This window comes from Pan troglodytes, chromosome 12 (assembly GCF_028858775.2).
Source record: "Pan troglodytes isolate AG18354 chromosome 12, NHGRI_mPanTro3-v2.0_pri, whole genome shotgun sequence".
NCBI classification, from domain to species: domain Eukaryota; kingdom Metazoa; phylum Chordata; class Mammalia; order Primates; family Hominidae; genus Pan; species Pan troglodytes.
The window spans coordinates 10128644-10146146 of NC_072410.2; the positions used below are offsets into that span (position 1 = coordinate 10128644).

The following is a 17503-nucleotide window of genomic DNA, read 5'->3' on the forward strand; positions in this document are numbered from 1 at the left end:
TCAGGAGAGGACTAGTTTGCAGGAGATGACACCGAGTGTGGTCTTACAGATAATATAGTAACACCTGTACCGTATGGTCATTTGTAATTTCAGGAAGATATATTGAGGAGCCATGTATTGTGGACAGTTAGAATTCCAGGTCTGAAATTCAGAACAGAGATGAGAGTTGAAGGCTTAGATTTAGAGACTTCTTCCAGAAACTATCTTGAAAGCCCAGCAGTCAGCCAGGTAAGATCTTTGAGGCTACATAGTTTAGGAGTGGGAAGAGCAAGAGGGAGTAGCAGGAAAGACAGAAAAAGAATATGCACCAGTACTTTGGGAGGCAGAGGCCGGCGGATCACGAGGTCAGGAGTTTGAGACCAGCCTGACCAACATGGTGAAACCCCATCTCTACTAAAAATACAAAGATTAGCTGGGTGTGGTGGCACATGCCTGTAATCCCAGCTACTCAGGAGGCTGAGGAAGGAGAATTGCTTGAACCCGGGAGGCAGAGGTTGCAGTGAATTGAGATCGTGCCACTGCACTCCTGCCTGAAAAAAAATATGCAAGAAAGTAGAAAAAGAACCAGGACATAGTTTTGAGATGTGCATTCTTTCGACTCTAGATATCAGGCCCTGGGGAAGCAGTGAAAATCAACAATCCCAGTTCCTGCCCACAGGGAGTTTATGTTGCTCTGGAAGCAGAGAGGCAAAAAGAAATGAAGAGGGCCGGGGTGTGGTGGCTTATGCCTGTAATCCCAGCACTTTGGGAGGCTGAGGCAGGCGGATTACAAGATCAGGAGATCGAGACCATCCTGGCTAACACAGTGAAACCCCGTCTCTACTAAAAATACAAAAAAATTAGCCGGGCGTGGTGGCGGGCGCCTGTAGTCCCAGCCGCTCGGGAGGCTGAGGCAGGAGAACGGCGTGAACTCGGGAGGCAGAGCTTGCAGTGAGCCGAGATCATGCCACCGCACTCCAGCCTGGGCGACCGAGCAAGACTCCATCTCAAAAAAAAAAAAAAAAGAAGAAGAGGAGAGAGGAGAGGAGAGTTACAGAGTTTCATGTAATAGAAACTGAAGGAGGAAGACAGGGAAGGCCTCTTGGAGGAAAGGGCTCTGCATATTAGTCGGTTTTGTCCCCATCATCCGTTCCTCCTCCCCTGTCCTTCCAGTACTCAGAATTTCTCCACAGCTGGTCCCTATGTTTTGGTGGTGCTGACTTCACTCTCATCCTCTCCAGAAGTGGACTCTGATCTCCTTAAACCCCTGGCTCTAGTGACTGGCTCAGATATGGGCACACGGCCCAAGGCAGGCTGCTACAGGAGACTATTCCTGGATTTGAGTTTGAAACTTCCAGGAAGCAGAGAGTCACTTTCTGCTAGATTTGCACCAAGAAAATGGATCTTGAGAGCTCCTGGGGCCATCTTGGAAGCATGAGGGTTGTTCCTGCTCATAGGCCTGGGAGATGGAGCCCCCAAAAGAACAAGAGAGAAAAGGGGCCTTGAATCAGAGTGAAGCCCGAGATGAAGCCTCACCTGACCTGGATACAGATTATTCAGCTATTGGAGCCAATCAAAGTCCTTTTCTGCTAAAGCTCATTTGAGCTCAGATTTGTTATTTGCAGGCCAAGGCAGAGCCAAGTGCAAAGCTACCCAGCATCCAAGCAGGATGGCATGCATGAGGGCAGAGCCTAAGCCAGAGCCCAGAGGAGGAGGGGAGCAGACGTGGGGTAAGTCTGGTGAGGCTATGAATTAATAGCTAACCTCACAGGTGTTCCTTCTGTGCCAGGCATTGTTCTGAGATGTTTACGTGCATAATTTCACTTAATCTTCATGAGGACCTTGTGACATAAGTAGTGTTATTATCCCCATTTTATAGAGAAGCAAACAGAACATAAGAGGCTAACTGGCCACGGTCAGATGGCTAGAAAAGCTGGACTCAATTCCCGGCAGTCCCACTCAAGGGCCTGGCCACTGGGGCAAGATCAGGCTGAGCCTGGGTGCAGGGTCTGGTAGATGATCACATAGCTATCAAGGCCAAAGGTCGCTGAGAGGTGATGGCAGAAGAAGGCTGAGAAGGCATCAGAGTTGATGACTGCAGCCATCAATTGCCCTGGGAGGTGCCATTTCAGGCAAAGGTGGGGTGGACGCCGATTTGTAAGGTGTGAATTAGAGCCAGGTATGAATGGGAACCTGGTAAGGGCTGGGAACAGTTGGCAAAGCCCACACACACCGTGAATTCATCACAGAAAGCAGGGAAGCCAGGGTCAGCTATGGAAAGCAAGAGAGTCTAACGCCAGCTTTGATTTTTGCTCATGATGGTGTTTGCAAGGCATGATAATGAAGGGGGTAGAGAATAGGCTCAAAGAGCCCCAGTGGGCCCATGAAGGAGAGAGGTCTGTGGCAGGCAGGAGAAGAGGAGCCAGTGTGCCGGCTGAGGGGAACAGTTGGTCACAGGCTTGTGGAGGGCACCTCTTCCTCTGGAGAAGGGAAGATGAAGGGAACAGGCAAAGGTGCAAGCCACGGTTAGCTGGTGAGGGGGCATGGGCATCAGAAAAGCTGAGGGGCAGAGGTGTTGGCAGAGGGGCCAGTGGGGAGGACAGTAGCCATTCAAGAAACCTTGAGGATCTGTGAGCATGCCTGCTCAGCTCAGCAGGAGGAAAAAGGACCTGCTATGGCCAGGTTTTCACAAGGTTCTGGGATATTGCCTTTTTTTCTTTTTGTATTTATTTTGAAATAATTTCAGATTTACATGTAAGTTACACAAATAGTACAGTGCATTTGCAGGCCATATTCTGACCCTACCCATTGGCCTTACTTTTTCAAGGCATTTCATCTTTTTTTTCTTTTTCGACAGAGTCTCGCTCCGTTACCCAGGCCGGAGTGCAATGGCGCAACCTCGGCTCGCTGCAACCTCCGCCTCCTGGGTTCAAGCCATTCTCCTGCTTCAGCCTCCTGAGTAGCTGGGATTATAGGCATGTGCCACTATGCCCGGCTATTTTTTGTATTTTTAGTAAAGACTGGGTTTCACCACGTTGGCCAGGCTGGTCTCGAACTCCTGATCTCAGGTGATGCGCCCGCTTCAGCCTCCCAAAGTGCTGGGATTACAGGCGTGAGCCACCGCGCCCAGCTCATCTTCTTAAAACAAAATCCCTAGGCTGTCCTCCAAGCCCTGAGCTTGGCACTCTTCTCTTTAAAAATTGCACTGCACTGGCCAGGCACGGTGGCTCACGCCTGTGATCCCAATGCTTTGGGAGGCCAAGGCAGCTGGATCACTTGAGGTCAGGAGTTTGAGACCAGCCTGACCAACATGGTGAAACCCTGTCTCCACTAAAAAATACAAAATTAGCTGGGCATGGTGGTGCATGCCCGTAATCCCAGCTACTTGGGAGGCTGGGAAAGGAGAATCTCTTGAACCCAGGAGGCGGAGGTTGCAGTGAGCTGAGATCGCACCATTGCACTCCAGCCTGGGCAACAGAGCGAGACTCTGTCTCAAAAAAAAAAAAAAAAAAAGTTGCACTGCACATTCACAAAAAGCCACTCTCCTTGGCTGCATTGGAGACCCTGTATGATCTGGCCTCAGGCCACCCTGACGGCCCTGTTTCCCTCTGCCCCCCTCACCCCGACCCTCCAGTCCTGCTCCTTCCAACCCCGACACATTCCATATGTCTCCGTCTCCCGAAGACTCAGACCCTCCTAAGGAAAAAGGTGCAGGTCTTGGTGATCTTTTTATCTACCCTGGTGCCTGGCAAGCAACAAACAAATGTCATCAGCAGAAAGCCAGGCTCAGCTGAGATCATGAGAGCCCAGGAAGCAGTTATATCAGGAGGAACAACCTGGGTCACAGCAGGCCCAGGACCCTGGAAGCTGAGCTCCCCTATATGGGAAAGGAAGAACTAAAGCCAAACTTCAAGTGCCCTTCCAGAGCCTGAGCTCATCACTGAGAACCTCTGTCTGTCCCTTCTCCTGCAAAGAGAAGGACACAGGTGGGAGAGGAGCATGGGGTGGGAACAAGAAGGTCAGACATAGGCCTGTGGTGGTTTGATCTGTTCCATACCTAGGATGGGGACTGGAGCCTGCTCAGCTTTCACCTTCCAGCGTTACCTGGAGCAACCCTGTGGGGAGCTGTAGGCTGTCCCCATAGACTTCTGAGATGTCTTTCTTTCTCTCCATCTGCAGGAAGATGTCAGAGCCCCAATCTTTTCCCTAGGAGAGGCTTCCCTAGATGGTGGGAGTCCTGGCCCAGGCCACTGTGGGTTTTACGAAGTTGAAGGTCCTGGCACAGGTGCACACATAATAACTTCCTGCCTTTCAGGGAGCACAGCTCAGCTCCACAGCAGGACACCTGAGCAGCCAGAAGCTAGAAAGATGCAAGCCTGCCTCCAAGTGGTCACATGTCATAACTGCAGCCCACAACCCAGACCCTCCAGGCAGAGGTGCCTGGGCAGCATTGACTATGGCAGTCCAGGCAGCCACCATCATCTGGCTCTGAAGATTCCACGTGCTCAGGTGAAAGAGAGGTGCCGGTTCTACATGAGCAAAGGAGCATCAAAGTGTCACACACACATGCATTCAAACTTTCACCTTTTATCATGGTTTTAGAAATAAGGATGCATAGGCCAGGTGTGGTGGTTCACGCCTGTAATCCCAGCACTTTGGGGGGCCGAGGCAGGCAGACTACCTGAGGTCAGGAGTTCGAGACCAGCCTAGCCAACATGACGAAACCCCATCTCTACTAAAAATACAAAAAATAGCCGGGCGTGGTGGCACACGCCTGTAATCCTAGCTACTTGGGAGGCTGAGGCAGGAGAATCGCTTGATTCAGTGGAGGTTACAGTCAGCCAAGATCACACCATTGCACTCCAGCCTGGGTTACAAGAGCAAAACTCCGTCTCAAAAAAAAAAAAAAAAAAAAAGGATGCACGTTCAGTGAGGTCAAATAACCTACTCCACTTAGTTTGTAAGCATCAGTCTTGGGCCAAAAGTCATGTCCACTTGATGCTGGGATTCCACTTCAATCAAATGAGGCAATTGGACTCTACTGCAGCTAACTGCTACTTACACATCAGAATTACCCAGGGAGCTTTAAACATATTTATCTATCCCTCTGACCCAGGCTGACTGAATCAGCATCCCTGGGTGTGGGCTGGGAATGTGTCTTTTCAGCACACTTCCCCAGCAAGATAAAAGTGCCTCTGTAAACTGAGAGCAGGAAACCAGTGGGCAAGATTATCAACTCATGGAGTCAGGGACATGTTTAATTCATTTGTGAATCCCCTGGTACTGGCACATAGAAAGCGTCCCATATTATCTGCAAAATGAATGAATGAATAAATGAGCAAGTAGGTGAATGAATGATTCTGAGGTCTCCTCCAGCTTTGATGGCCTATGACCGTGTGACTCCTGCATATGCATGAACACACAGACACAGACACTACACACATGCACAGACACACATACACACTTGGAGCAAAGTGGGATGAAGCCTGCCACACTGCAGGTGGTCCTAGCTGCCTGACCTCCCTTCCTCACACACTGACACACCTCCCTCTTTGTTGACCTGTTATTTATTGTGCACCCATTGGGTGCATGGCCTAGACCTAGGCCCTGGCCGGAGACCCAAACATGGCCTCCAAGGGCCAACCTTACTTTGTGGAGGTGCAAGCCCCAGAGCTGGTTACAAGCATGGGAAGGGAGGAGGGTGGCCTAGCAGGAAGGCTGGGGAGGCAGTGCGTCAGCCGGCAGGCAGCAGCGGGTAGCAGAGGCCCCCTCTTGGCGGGCAGCCCACTTGCACACTTGGCTGAACAGAGACAATGGTGGCTGGTCCCTCCGGCCCAGCCTCCTTCCTACAGGCAGAGCCCCAAGTCCATGAGTCTCCGGAACCTCCCTCAGAGAACAAGCCCAGCTGGGAGGCAGCCAGAGGGCAGGATGAGGGGATTTCCCAGGGGAGAGCAGCAGAGACCCTCTGAGCTGCCAGAGATGGGGAAGGGGTCCAGGCACCCCACAGGAAGGAAGGTTTAAGGCATGTGTAGAAAGGAGCACAGAAAAGTCTCCCGAGCCTGGCCTAGGCCTCGCCTGGTCGCCAGCCTCCGTCCCATCCCTCACAACTCTCCTGAGCTGTGGCTCCTGCCAGGCAGACCCCTAAGGGAAACTGTCGCCACCTTTTACCTCTCTATCCTCTCCAGTGGTCTGAACATAGAGAACCTCCTTCTCTGCTCTGTTGGAACAAAGGCTCCTTGTTCCTAGGGTTCCAGGGTTCCCTGCAAAGCTCTGGAGGCCCCACCCCGCCCAGCCCTCACTCATGCCATCAGCTCTGCTCTGTTGATGAGCAGTTGGGTATGTGAGACTGTTTCATCTACTTCGGGGGAAAGGAGACACAAGGAGACAAAGGCACGGGGCCCCACAGCCGTGCAGAGCCCTTGAAGCCCCCCGAGGTCCCTGCCCAGAAGGCTGTCCCCTCAGTGGGCAGGACCTTAGCAACCCTGCTCCCTGGGTCACAGGAGGCTGGTTAGGAATTTCTCAAGAGTCCCTGATTCACTCTCCTGGGGCCTCCCCAGGAAGGTCACCTAATTCCCAGAGCAAGACCATCCTCGGGGCTGTGGCTCCCCTGGCTGGGCTGCCCAGGGGCCTCTGCTGCCCCAAGCTCTCCCCCAGAAGCCAAGGGCATACCACATAAGCACTGGTTCTCAAACAAGTGCTGAGTTCTCAGCAAGTCTAGGAAATGAGGCCACTCTGGATTCTGGGGCCTGGAGGGTGACATGGGCTGAGCTCTGGGAGGAAAGTCAAGTCCTCACCTCCCTCTTCCCTTGGGCGTGGCCAGGGACTGGGGCTGCGGAGGGACTGCCATGGGGGTGGTGGGGAGCACAGCAATATTAGGAAAGCTTCAGTGAGCACAAGAATGAGGGCCACAGGGAAACAAGGTTTGTCCTTCAGCAGGGAAAGGAGGTGCCTCATCCGTCATGGTGGACTCATTGAAATAAGTCTCCTCCAGGGAGGTTCATCTCAGGTCTACCCTGGAGCAGGGGACAGTGTCTCTGAGGTGGTGCTGGCTTCACAGCTGATTGTGGTTCCGCTTAGGGATGATCTTCCGGTAGGTTCTGCGCTCTGAGATGTTGCGCTTCACCTTGGCCGTGGTGGGAGCCTCATCCTGGTGCAGGGACGGGCTCGAGTGGGACTTCTTCAGGCTGAGCTTGGGCTCCCGAGTGCCTCCAGCTTCCCTCCCCAGCTGCTCCTCCCAAAGGTCCAGAGCATCAGAGGGGCAGTGCAGGCGGGCCACCAGCAGCTGCACGTAGGTCTCGTAGCGGGTTTTCTGCAACACACAGGCCCCACCACCTTAGCACCATCCTGGCTCCAGGTTGGGAGGAGGCTAGAATCGTGAGGGACAGCTCACAGGTACATGAAGCTATGGCGATACAGACCTCAACAGAAGCTATGGCGATACAGACCTCAGCAGAAGCTATGGCGATACAGACCTCAGCAGAAGCTATGGCGATACAGACCTCAGCAGAAGCTATGGCGATACAGACCTCAGCAGAAGCTATGGCGATACAGACCTCAGCAGAAGCTATGGCGATACAGACCTCAGCAGAAGCTATGGCGATACAGACCTCAGCAGAAGCTATGGCGATACAGACCTCAGCAGAAGCTATGGCGATACAGACCTCAGCAGAAGCTATGGCGATACAGACCTCAGCAGAAGCTATGGCGATGCAGACCTCAACAGAAAGAGGGCTGGACCAACAGTGAGTGTCAGTATAACGCTTGGATAAGCAGACTGCAGAGCACACCTCTGGATAGTATTATAATGACACATATCAGCCCAGCCCTGTTCTAATAATAACCAACCCCTTGGAGTGCTGTAACTAACATCTCTATGCCATGTTCCATCTTTGAGGCACTAAAAGATGTGTCACCCACTATGCCTGAGATCTTTGCAGCCCTACACACAAAGAGCTCACATCTGTACAGCCCTAATTGAGTCTAAATAGCATTTTAACAATTGGCATCTGTGGAGCATGATGCTAACTACCCTCATCTACTCAACACTGTATTCCTAAGGCCCCTGCAGCTAGCATCCTTGAGATATGGTTTCCAGTTTACAAAGTGCTTCCTCACCCTCCATCCCATTGGATCCTCATGCCAGCCCTGGGAGGGGGAACAGATCATTGCGGAAGGGAGGGCTGGTGGCTTGCTAAAGGTCCCAGCTGGTCAGTGGGAGGAAGAGGTTGGGTCCTCACAGCCACACCCTGAGGCCTCTGAGAAGTGGGGAGTTCACAGCCATGGATACAACCAACAAGCCAAGGGATAGCCTGGGACCTTGAAAGACAGGCAGAGGGCTGCATGCGGGCACAGCGGGGACAGGCAGGAGGCGATGTTGATTCCCACTTCCTGGTCTCTGCCTCTGGGTGGCCTCTGATTCCCTCTATTTTCACATTGCATTCACCTACCCTTCCTGCCCAGTGGGCCCTCACCCTAAGCAGGCACCCAGGACCCCTGAAGCAGGCACCCAGTGTTAGGATCCCAGATGAACTGACGTCACACCAAAGCAGAATTGGGGAGTGTGGGTGGATGGGTGAGGGTTGGGGGAGACTAAGGGATAAAACATTTCAACATGGGCTGTAGAGTCAACAAAAGTCATTACCAGGGGCAGTGGATCACACCTGTAACCCCAGCACTTTGGAAGGCTGAGGCAGGCAGACCACTCAAGGCCAGGAGTTCAAGTCCAGCTTTGCCAACATGGTGAACCCCTGTCTCTACTAAAAATACAAAAATTATCCAGGTGTGGTGGCTCACACCTGTAATCCCAGCTACTCAGGAGGCTGAGGCAGGAGAATCGCTTGAACCTGGGAGGCGGAGGTTGCAGGGAGCTGAGATCGAGCCACTGCACTCCAGCCTGGGCGACAGAGTGAGACTTTGTCTCAAAAACAAAAACAAAAACAAAAAAACACGGTCATTTCTTAGTTAAGACCATAAACGGGGCATTTAGAGCAGCATGTAAATTTACCAGATTTGGAAGAGTAGTTTAATTTCTCTGTGCCTCAGTTTCCTCATCTTTAAAATGAGGATAACAGTACCTACCCAGAGCTGTTAATTGAATGAGACAATCCATGCAAGGAAGACAAACTCCATAAATACTACCTATTAATATTTGGTAGGTATTAGAAGGAACAGTTGAGCTGAAATACAGTTTTTCCTTCAACTTGGGAAAAGCCAAATATACTCTTAGGAGAAAGAAAACTGTAAAATAACATCTGCTACGGGTGTTTCCAGACAAGCAGCTGCTATGTGCCCCCAAGACAAGAGGTGACAGGCCTAAGTGCATGGGGACACACACTCTTTGTGCATGCCCGTGCACGCGGGTGTCCATGTGGGAGCCCCTGCCCCTTTGCAGATGGCGCACACGGGCCTCGCCTTCACACAAGCGCCTCTCCCCGCCCCGGCGCGGTCAGGGCAGTGACGGCTGCAGGGACCGAGGCAGCCACGAGAGGGCGGACAGGGTCCTGCGCAGCGGCGGGGAGGTGGGCTCGGCCCCTCACCTCGTACTCCAGGTACTCCTTCCGCAGGCGATACTCCTCCAGCTCGCGGCTACGGCCCCGCCGCTCCGGTAAGTTCCTCTGCAGATCCAGCAGGTCGTCCGAGGCAGCGTCCAGGCAGTTCTCGTGGGATCGATGCTGCTCCTCCTGCGAGCAGCAGGCGGTGAGGGACGCTGTCCCGGGCGTCCCCTCCACCGCTTTCCGGGCCCGGGTGTGCCGCCCTCCTGGTCACCTCAGTTCCCAGGCCAAGTGCGCAGCCCGCCTCCAGCCTCCCCGAGTTAGTCCTGGGGCTCCAGGTGCACATTCCCAATTCCACCGCACCCCACCCCTTCCCGGAGGCCATACCAGGGAGCTCTGGGCGGGGCCCACGGGCAGGATGGGCCGCACGAATCTGCGCTGGGAGCCCACAGCGGCGGGGAAGGGCGGCGCGGAGTGCGTGGCCGCAGCCAAGTTGATGCGCGCGATCCAGGAGCTCATCTCCTTGGCAGTGCTGGGGCAAAGGAGGTCGTTGGTCCCCGGGGACACAGAGTCCGTCCTGTCACCCTCCTCCCGCCCCCTCCTGTGGCTGGTTGCACAGCTGGCCAGCTGCTCAGAACTCAGCCTCCCATAGTTAGAGCCCTGCCACTAGCAGGGCACTCGACCTCTGACTGTGGCATTTCTTATCAATAAAGAGGAAAATTTGGAGGCCCGGTGCGGTGGCAACGCCTTGGCAGGCGGATCACCTGAGGTCAGGAGTTCGAGACCAGCCTGGTCAACATGGTGAAACCCCGTCTCTACTAAAAATACACAAATTAGCCAGGCGCGGTGGCGCCCGCCTTTAATCCCAGCTACTCGGGAAGCTCAGGCATGAGAATCGCTTGAACCCGGGAGGCGGAGGTTGCAGTGAGCCGAGGTAAGAGTCACTGCACTCCAGCCAGGACGACAGAGCGAGACTCTGTCTCAAAAATAAACAATAAAAAATAAAGAGGACAATCTGAGAAGGTGACAGATTTTATAACAAATGCCAGATATGGTCAATCATTAGCAACTTCCCAGAATCCTGTGTTCTGAACTGGGAGGCTTTATCCCACTGACAAGGAAAAGGCATACTGTGCTGGCAAAGTTGGCCAAGGATGGGGAGGAAGTAGGCAATGCCTGGGCTTCATCCCTGGTCCCCAGCTCCTCTTCCTGCTGCCGCTTTCTAAGAATTTCTGATCATACGGCCATTCCCACCAGGACCCCCTGGGGCCCACAAGCCTCAGGTGTCAGCAGGGTCAGGGGAGAGAGAACTAGGGCAGGGCAAGGCCTTGCCACAGTCTCCCACCCCAGGGACTTACGGTGCCTGGAAGAGGTAGAGGCGCCAGTCAGCCGTGCGCAGCTGGAAGACGTGCGGCTTCTTGGTGTAATGGGTGGCGGGGGTGGCCAGCGAGTGGTGCACCCCCACGGGCTCATCCACCATCTGCCCCACCAAGCTCTCCTCCTCCAAGCAGTGGTCTTCTCCCTGCTACCAGTCACAGGGGCTCAGAGAAGAGGTTATCATCAGCTGCCCACCCTCCAGACTGTTCTGGGCCTCTCTCAGTCTCCCATTGTGACAGGGGTGTTGGCTCCTTTCCTACCTTCAGGAAGTAGAGAACCATCCCTCGCAGTAAGGTGTGGAACATCTTCCAGCCACGCTTGCCCCATGGCGCTGTTCCAGGAACAGAACACAAATGTAGGTGGGGGCACCAGCATCCAGACACACTCAGACACACGCAAGTGTGCATATGCCCCCTGCCCCTCACACCGCCTCCAGTCTCTCACCAGGATGCACACAAATGCAGAACATGCCAACACAAGAAAACACATACAATCGTAAACAAACATATAGAGTCTCTCCACACACAGGCAATGCCCCCCTGGAAACAAAACCATAGAACCACTCACATCCAAATATAGATATTCATACAGATCATCTTCTCTCCAACTCCAAACACACACCCACTACCCCAAGTAGTGGCAAACACCCAGGCACAAACACAGCTCCTCCCAGACAGCTTTCCAGTCCCTGCAGGATGATCTTGACCTTGCATACCCATCTAGAGGGGCTCAAGGGCGCAGGGCCCAGCTTTGGGGTGCCCTTCCCTGTGTACCCCACTCTGAGCACCACCTGCCCTCTTTTCCCCCTACCTCTCCACCCTGGTCTTGTGTGGTAAGATCCATTCTAAGCTCCTTGGACAAAAGGCAGCCCTAGGGCCCCGGCGGCTTCACAGCCAATGCTAGTTCCCATCCTGGTCGCCCCAGCCTATTCAATCTGTGCTTGCACATTAGTCTGCTGAGATCACCACTCTGGTCATGTCGGTGCCATAATCAAAAGCCTTCAGCTGCCTGTGGAATAAGACCCAAATGCAGGCCCTGGCAATTTTGCCTCAAGTGTACCTCCCTTTCACACACCCCATGTTCTGAGCAAACTCGGCTTGCTGTTTTCTCTGTGGGGGATGCCCTCTGCCCAGCTTCCAAATTCCAGACCCTCTTCTCCTCCAAAGTTCAGTGCAGATACCATCACTTACCAGAAGCCTTACCTCTCCCTGTAGCCACATCCCGCTTCCAAAACAAAACCAAAAACCTTTTTCTCCTCACTTGATTCAGCTCCTAGACACTCAGCTCTTGCTACATTTTTTTCGCAGACATTGACACACTTGTCTAATCTCTACCTTACTACAGGGACTCTGGGGCCCAGGAATAACTAGGCCTGTTTTGTCTGGGTTCTCCTACCTACCCTCTAGTGCCTCACACAGCATCCAGCACATGGTCACTGTTCAGTACGCACTGAGGAAGGAACATGGGCTGGCTGCCTGTCCTCAACGCAGGCCGTCTCTCTGCACACCTGTGCCTGCATCGGCACAGGTCCCTGAGCAGGGCTGCTCCCAGCACGCCACCCTGTTTGTGGGCAGCAGACACTCACTCTTCTTGCCGTCTGCATCTTGATGCATTTTCCGAGCCAGAATGCCCTGCTTGTAGGTGGGCACTGTGGGATCCTGAGCCAGCTGAAGGAAGGGCTTGCTCATCTTGCCAGCTGGCAGGGACGGCTGGGCCTTCTCAGGTCTGGCTGTGTCTTCTTCATCCCTGAACATCAGAGAATCGGGCTGGAAGTGCTGACTATGCAAAGAGAACTGGGAGGTATCCATTGCCTCCCAGAGCCTTAGCAACCTCTCTTTTCCTGGGAAGCCACACCCCAGGACCCCCCACAAGGAGTCCTCCTTCACAGTGAGCCCATCAATTCCTGAAAATTCTGCCATACCCCACGCCCCACTACCTCTGGCCCTCCGGTATTACTTGGGCTCCTCTATGCTCTCCCCCCAGAGCCCTGCCTCTGGCTTTGCCCCACTCCAAGGGGAGCACTATCTGAGTTTCTCTAACTCTCGGGTGGGTGACAGAGGGAGGACAGCCCAAAGACAGGGGAGAGGGGTGAGAGGGAGAGGGGAAAGGGAGTCTCACTCACACGGCCCACTCGAGCTTCTCGCTGCGGATAGACCAGTAGAGGGCCTGGAACAGAAGCACACAGGTGGGCAGGGGAGCCTCAGGGCTGTGGAGCCTAAAGTCTCTTTGTCTGGCAGAGGTAGGATAGGGGCATGTGTACAGCCTGCCTCCTCCACCCACAGCATAGGTGCCCTTCCTCCTTGAGTAAGCAAGCATCCATCCATCCATCCAACCATCCATCCATCCATCCATCCATCCATCCATCCAACCATCCATCCATCCAACCATCCATCCATCCATCCATCCATCCATCCATCCAACCATCCATCCATCCAACCATCCATCCATCCATCCATCCATCCATCCATCCATCCATCCGTGCAACAAAGTATTTCTGGAGTATTTCCCAGCGACAAGCACTATGCTGGGTGCTAGAGACATAAAGATGACCTGCCAGGCACGGTGGCTCACACCTCTAATCCCTGCACTTTGGGAGGCCGAGGCGGGTGGATCACTTGAAGTCAGGAGTTCAAGACCAGCCTGGCCAACATGATGAAACCCTGTCTCTACTAAAAATACAAAAAATTAGCTGGGCGTGGTGGTGCACACCTGTAATACCAGCTACTCAGGAGGCTGAGGCAAGAGAATTGCTTGAACCCGGGAGGCGGAGGTTGCAGTGAGCCAAGATCACACCACTGCACTCCCGCGACAGTGCAGGATGAGACTCCATCTCAAAAAAAAAAAAAGATGATGACCAAGGCAGACAAGTCCCTGTCCTGCCCATGCTTAGTGAGGCCTTAACTAGTTCTCATGGAGGAGAAATGAATTACCTACATGGCATTCTACTGGGAGGGATCTGATGGAGAAGAAACTGGCTGACCAATCCCCACAATGAATGTGCAGTAAATGAATGAATGATGCACTAAAAGTTTGACATATTAACGTAGATGTTATCTCGCTTGCTTCTATAGCTCTTGCGATGCCTAGCAAGAAGTCTGGCACATAGTAGGTGTTCAGTAAATGTTCATGAAGTACAGCCATGTACCATATAACAGCATCATGATGGTTCAGTCCAGGATGAACTGCATACATGATAGTGGTCCTGTAAGATTGTGATGGAGCTGTCCTATACAGGTGTATCGTTTTTAATCTTTTCTATCATGTTTTTATTATACCTTTTCTATGTTTAGATATACAAATACAGCACTGTGTTAGAATTGCTTGCAGTATTAAGTACAGCAGCATGCCATACAGGTTTGTAGCCCAGGAGCAATAGACTATCCCATATAGCCCTGGTGTGCAGTGAGCTGTACATCTAGGTTTGTGTAGGTTCACTCTATAATGTTCACACAATAGTGAAAATGCCCAACGATGCATTTCTCAGAACACACCTTCATCGTTAAGTGATGCGTGACTGTGATGAAACAGCAAATGATTTTAATTGCTTATGACACACATGCTATGTGCCAAGCACCATGCTGAGCACTTGGAAGATTTCATTTCATCTTGATAATGGCATGGTAAGTGGTTAATACTCTCAGGAAGAACTTGAGCTGGCCAAGAGGGGGCAAATTGCCCAAGACTAGAATTCAAACCCAGGAACACCAGGCTCCCAAGTCTGAGCTCCAGACTTTCACCATGTGTAGCTTTGCCCTTCTCAGACTTTGAAGGGGTAAGAATGACTTGAAAACTTAAAAATATTTTAGGGGTCCCAGTCTCAGAGAGTCTGATTCAATAAGTCCAGCACAGGGAGCCTGCAGATTTGCATGGATAACAAATTCCAAGATGCTTCTGATGCTGCCAGCCAGGGAATACACTTTTACTAGCCCTTCAATAAACAAGTCCTGTTCTCTCAAGGATATTTTGGCAAAGCCAGTCCCAAGCTCAGCATCTCCCTTGGAACAAAGAACCAAGGCTCCAGGTCCTACATGAGGCTCATAAGAAGGCCCCGTGGCACATACCTTCAGCAGCTCCTTGGGGAAGTTCCTGCCATCCCTCAGCCCATTCAGGTTGGTTATGAATTCCTGGCAGCTCATGCTCTTCCCAATGTTCTGTAGCCACGGACAAGTGGGATGACTCGAGCACACACCCCATCCCAATAGAATAACCTCCCAGCCAGCAACCATGGAACCCTTTCCAGCTCCCCAGGCCCACATCCCTCAGGGGTGTTCCCTGCCCGGTCTCAGGCCTCTGGTCTTCTCCTCCCGGCACCCCTTGCCACAGCCTCAGTTCCCACAGGGACTCTCTCCACCGTCTTACCTGTCCATGCAGGTCTGTGTTAAGGAGCATGATTGCACATGTCAAGGTGTGTACAGAATCTGCCCCAGAGATAGGTAAGTGGAGAGAAAGCTCATTGGAACCAGGGCTCCTGTTTCCTCTGCCCACACTGCGTGGGGTAACCGAAGAACCCCTGGAATGCTTCCATTCTCCACAGCCCCCAACACACTCCCACCAGTTCACTGTCACCTATTGAACTCCCAAGCAGACATGGGCACCCCAAAGTTTCCCTGCTTTGCTGTCAGGGCCAGCCCCTCCCTACCTACTGAGGGGAAGATCCCCGGATTGCAATGGTGGAAGCGTCTGGAGAACTGGTAGAGGATTCGCTCCCGTTCCTGAGTCTCCCCACTGAGCACCAAGGCCTGGAGGAAGCTCCTGCAAAGGAGGGCCAGGGTCAAGGACAGAGCCCGGGAGCTTAGGGCCAATCAGATCCCAGCCTCAGGCTGGTGCCACTGCCCCATGCCATCCTCCACAGCCTCGCCAGAGAGGGCCCAAAGACATTACCGGAGGGCTCGGTCCAGGCTCTGGCCTCCAAACTGGAAGAAGGACAAGTACTCCTCAGCCACAGCCCTGCTAAAGTCATTGCTGCAGAGGGAAAAGGGGCATGGAGTCTGCACCAGGGGCCTGGGCTGGGGCCGCAGATGCACTGGGGCCCCCAGGGCCTGCACACATTATGCGGTGGGGGTGAGCAAGGGAAGGGTGCAGGCACGCTGGGCCTTGGGTCCTGACAGGGCAAGGGGGCAGCCAGGGTCTGGTATGCCCTGCTACCCTATTCCGTGTACACTGGGAGACACTGGGAGAGACCTGTGGAGTCTGGTTGGCAAGGCAGTGGGGACCAAGGACCAAGGGTGTGGAGACCATGGGGACCATGACTGAGAGTAAGCAGCAGATACAGTGAGGGTATGGGGGAAAAATTAGGAGGGGAGATGGGAAGGGAACAGGGCAGGGATGGGAAGGGGAGGGTGGCCAGTGGAGGGAGCCCTTCAGCAGCTCCTCCCTGGCTGCCTCAGCCTCCGGCCTTCCCCAGGCTCAAAGCCCCTTACTTCTTCTGCAGGTAGGCAGCCACTTCAGACTTCCGGAAGCCCTCCAGGCGATAGAGGCGTGAGGCCAAGTTCCAGGCTACCTTGTTGTTCCTGACGCCATTAGCTAGCTTGTCTCCAGCTGGTGGTCTCTGGCCTTCCTCTGGGGACCGTGCTTGGGTCATAGGGCTCCCAGGAAGCCTAGAAGAGTTCATCGGTGTCCTCAGATTCTCACTTGAGATAGACATGCAGGAGCTCTGGGTCAAGTGTTCTTGCAGGTCAGTTGTGGCAAGAGTTCCCCGAGCTCAGCGCCTTGAATGGTGGGGCCTGGAGGAGCTGGACCCAGGCCCTTACTCAGGGAAGAGACAGAGTCACAGCCAGACTGACTTAGCCTGGCCTGGGACCAGGAGAACCCCGAGAGGAAGGTATTCATGCAAGGTCTCCAGGTCTGGGGCCCTGCGCTTTCTCAGGTAAAGCACAGCCATGTTCCGAGTTTATCTCACCTCAGGTGGCAGGTGCATCCCTGTGAGGCCCCTAGCGTTGTTTTCTCCAATGCAAGGCACGTGGGATTGTCTCCCTCACCTGTCCTGTGGTCTTCCTATACCTCCTTGTCCCTTCCCCACCTCCCAGCTCTGGCTCTAGCCTCCACTCCTAGATCTGGAGCCTAGAAGGCTGTAAGGGGGCTGAGAACAGGAAGCTAGGTGGGCTCTAGTAATGGCAGCAGCTGGGGTAGTTCAGGAGGTGGTCCTCAGCCTCTCCCTTCCCCCACCTAGCAGCCTGGATGACAAGGAGACTGAGTGGTGACCTATGACCCAGTGTGAACAGGCCCGGGTGACCCCCAGCCAACTCAGAACCTCCCAGTCCAGCACTAAGACTCTCAGATGTCACTCTGTCTAATCTTTACCTGACTCTTCTGCTTCCCCGACAACATTACAATCAAGTGTGGGGTATTCTAGTTATTTAAACATTAATTATCCAAGTGATACAGTTAGGAAGTTGAACTGGTAAGCAGAAGACATCATAATATGAAAACATTCCAGGGGCCTGGGCGCAGTACTCAGCCTGTAATCCTACTGCTTTGGGAGGCCAAGGCAGGTGGATCACTTGAGGCCAGGAGTTCGAAGCCAGCCTGGCCATCATGGTGAAACGCTGTCTCTACTAAAAATACAAAAATTAGGCAGGGTGGCACATGCCTGTAGTCCCAGCTACTCAGGAGGCTAAGGCAGGAGAATCACTTGAACCCAGGAGGCGGAAATTCCA

The 17503-nt window shown here is 53.4% G+C and overlaps 1 protein-coding gene across 20 annotated transcripts in view; it reads right to left on the reverse strand.

The window, feature by feature from the left end:
• Nucleotides 1-5211: 5211 nt before the first annotated feature.
• The window catches only part of PSD4 (pleckstrin and Sec7 domain containing 4), a 46370-nt gene continuing 34078 nt past the window's right edge, over nt 5212-17503 (reverse strand). For 5 of the 20 annotated variants that reach the window (XM_016949275.4, XM_016949269.4, XM_063788913.1 and 2 more), the window contains 12 exons: nt 16268-16477; nt 15729-15809; nt 15487-15599; nt 15207-15265; nt 14909-14998; nt 12970-13013; nt 12433-12593; nt 11108-11178; nt 10829-10995; nt 9858-10002; nt 9516-9659; nt 5212-7288 (listed from right to left, as the gene is read on the reverse strand). In XM_016949275.4, coding sequence (XP_016804764.2) covers nt 7031-7288; nt 9516-9659; nt 9858-10002; nt 10829-10995; nt 11108-11178; nt 12433-12593; nt 12970-13013; nt 14909-14998; nt 15207-15265; nt 15487-15599; nt 15729-15809; nt 16268-16477 — 1543 coding nt within the window. In that variant the 3' untranslated portion in view covers nt 5212-7030. The remainder of the gene's footprint in view (nt 7289-9515; nt 9660-9857; nt 10003-10828; nt 10996-11107; nt 11179-12432; nt 12594-12969; nt 13014-14908; nt 14999-15206; nt 15266-15486; nt 15600-15728; nt 15810-16267; nt 16478-17503) is intronic. The other 15 variants (XM_063788906.1, XM_063788908.1, XM_063788914.1 and 12 more) reach the window with 10 other exon arrangements.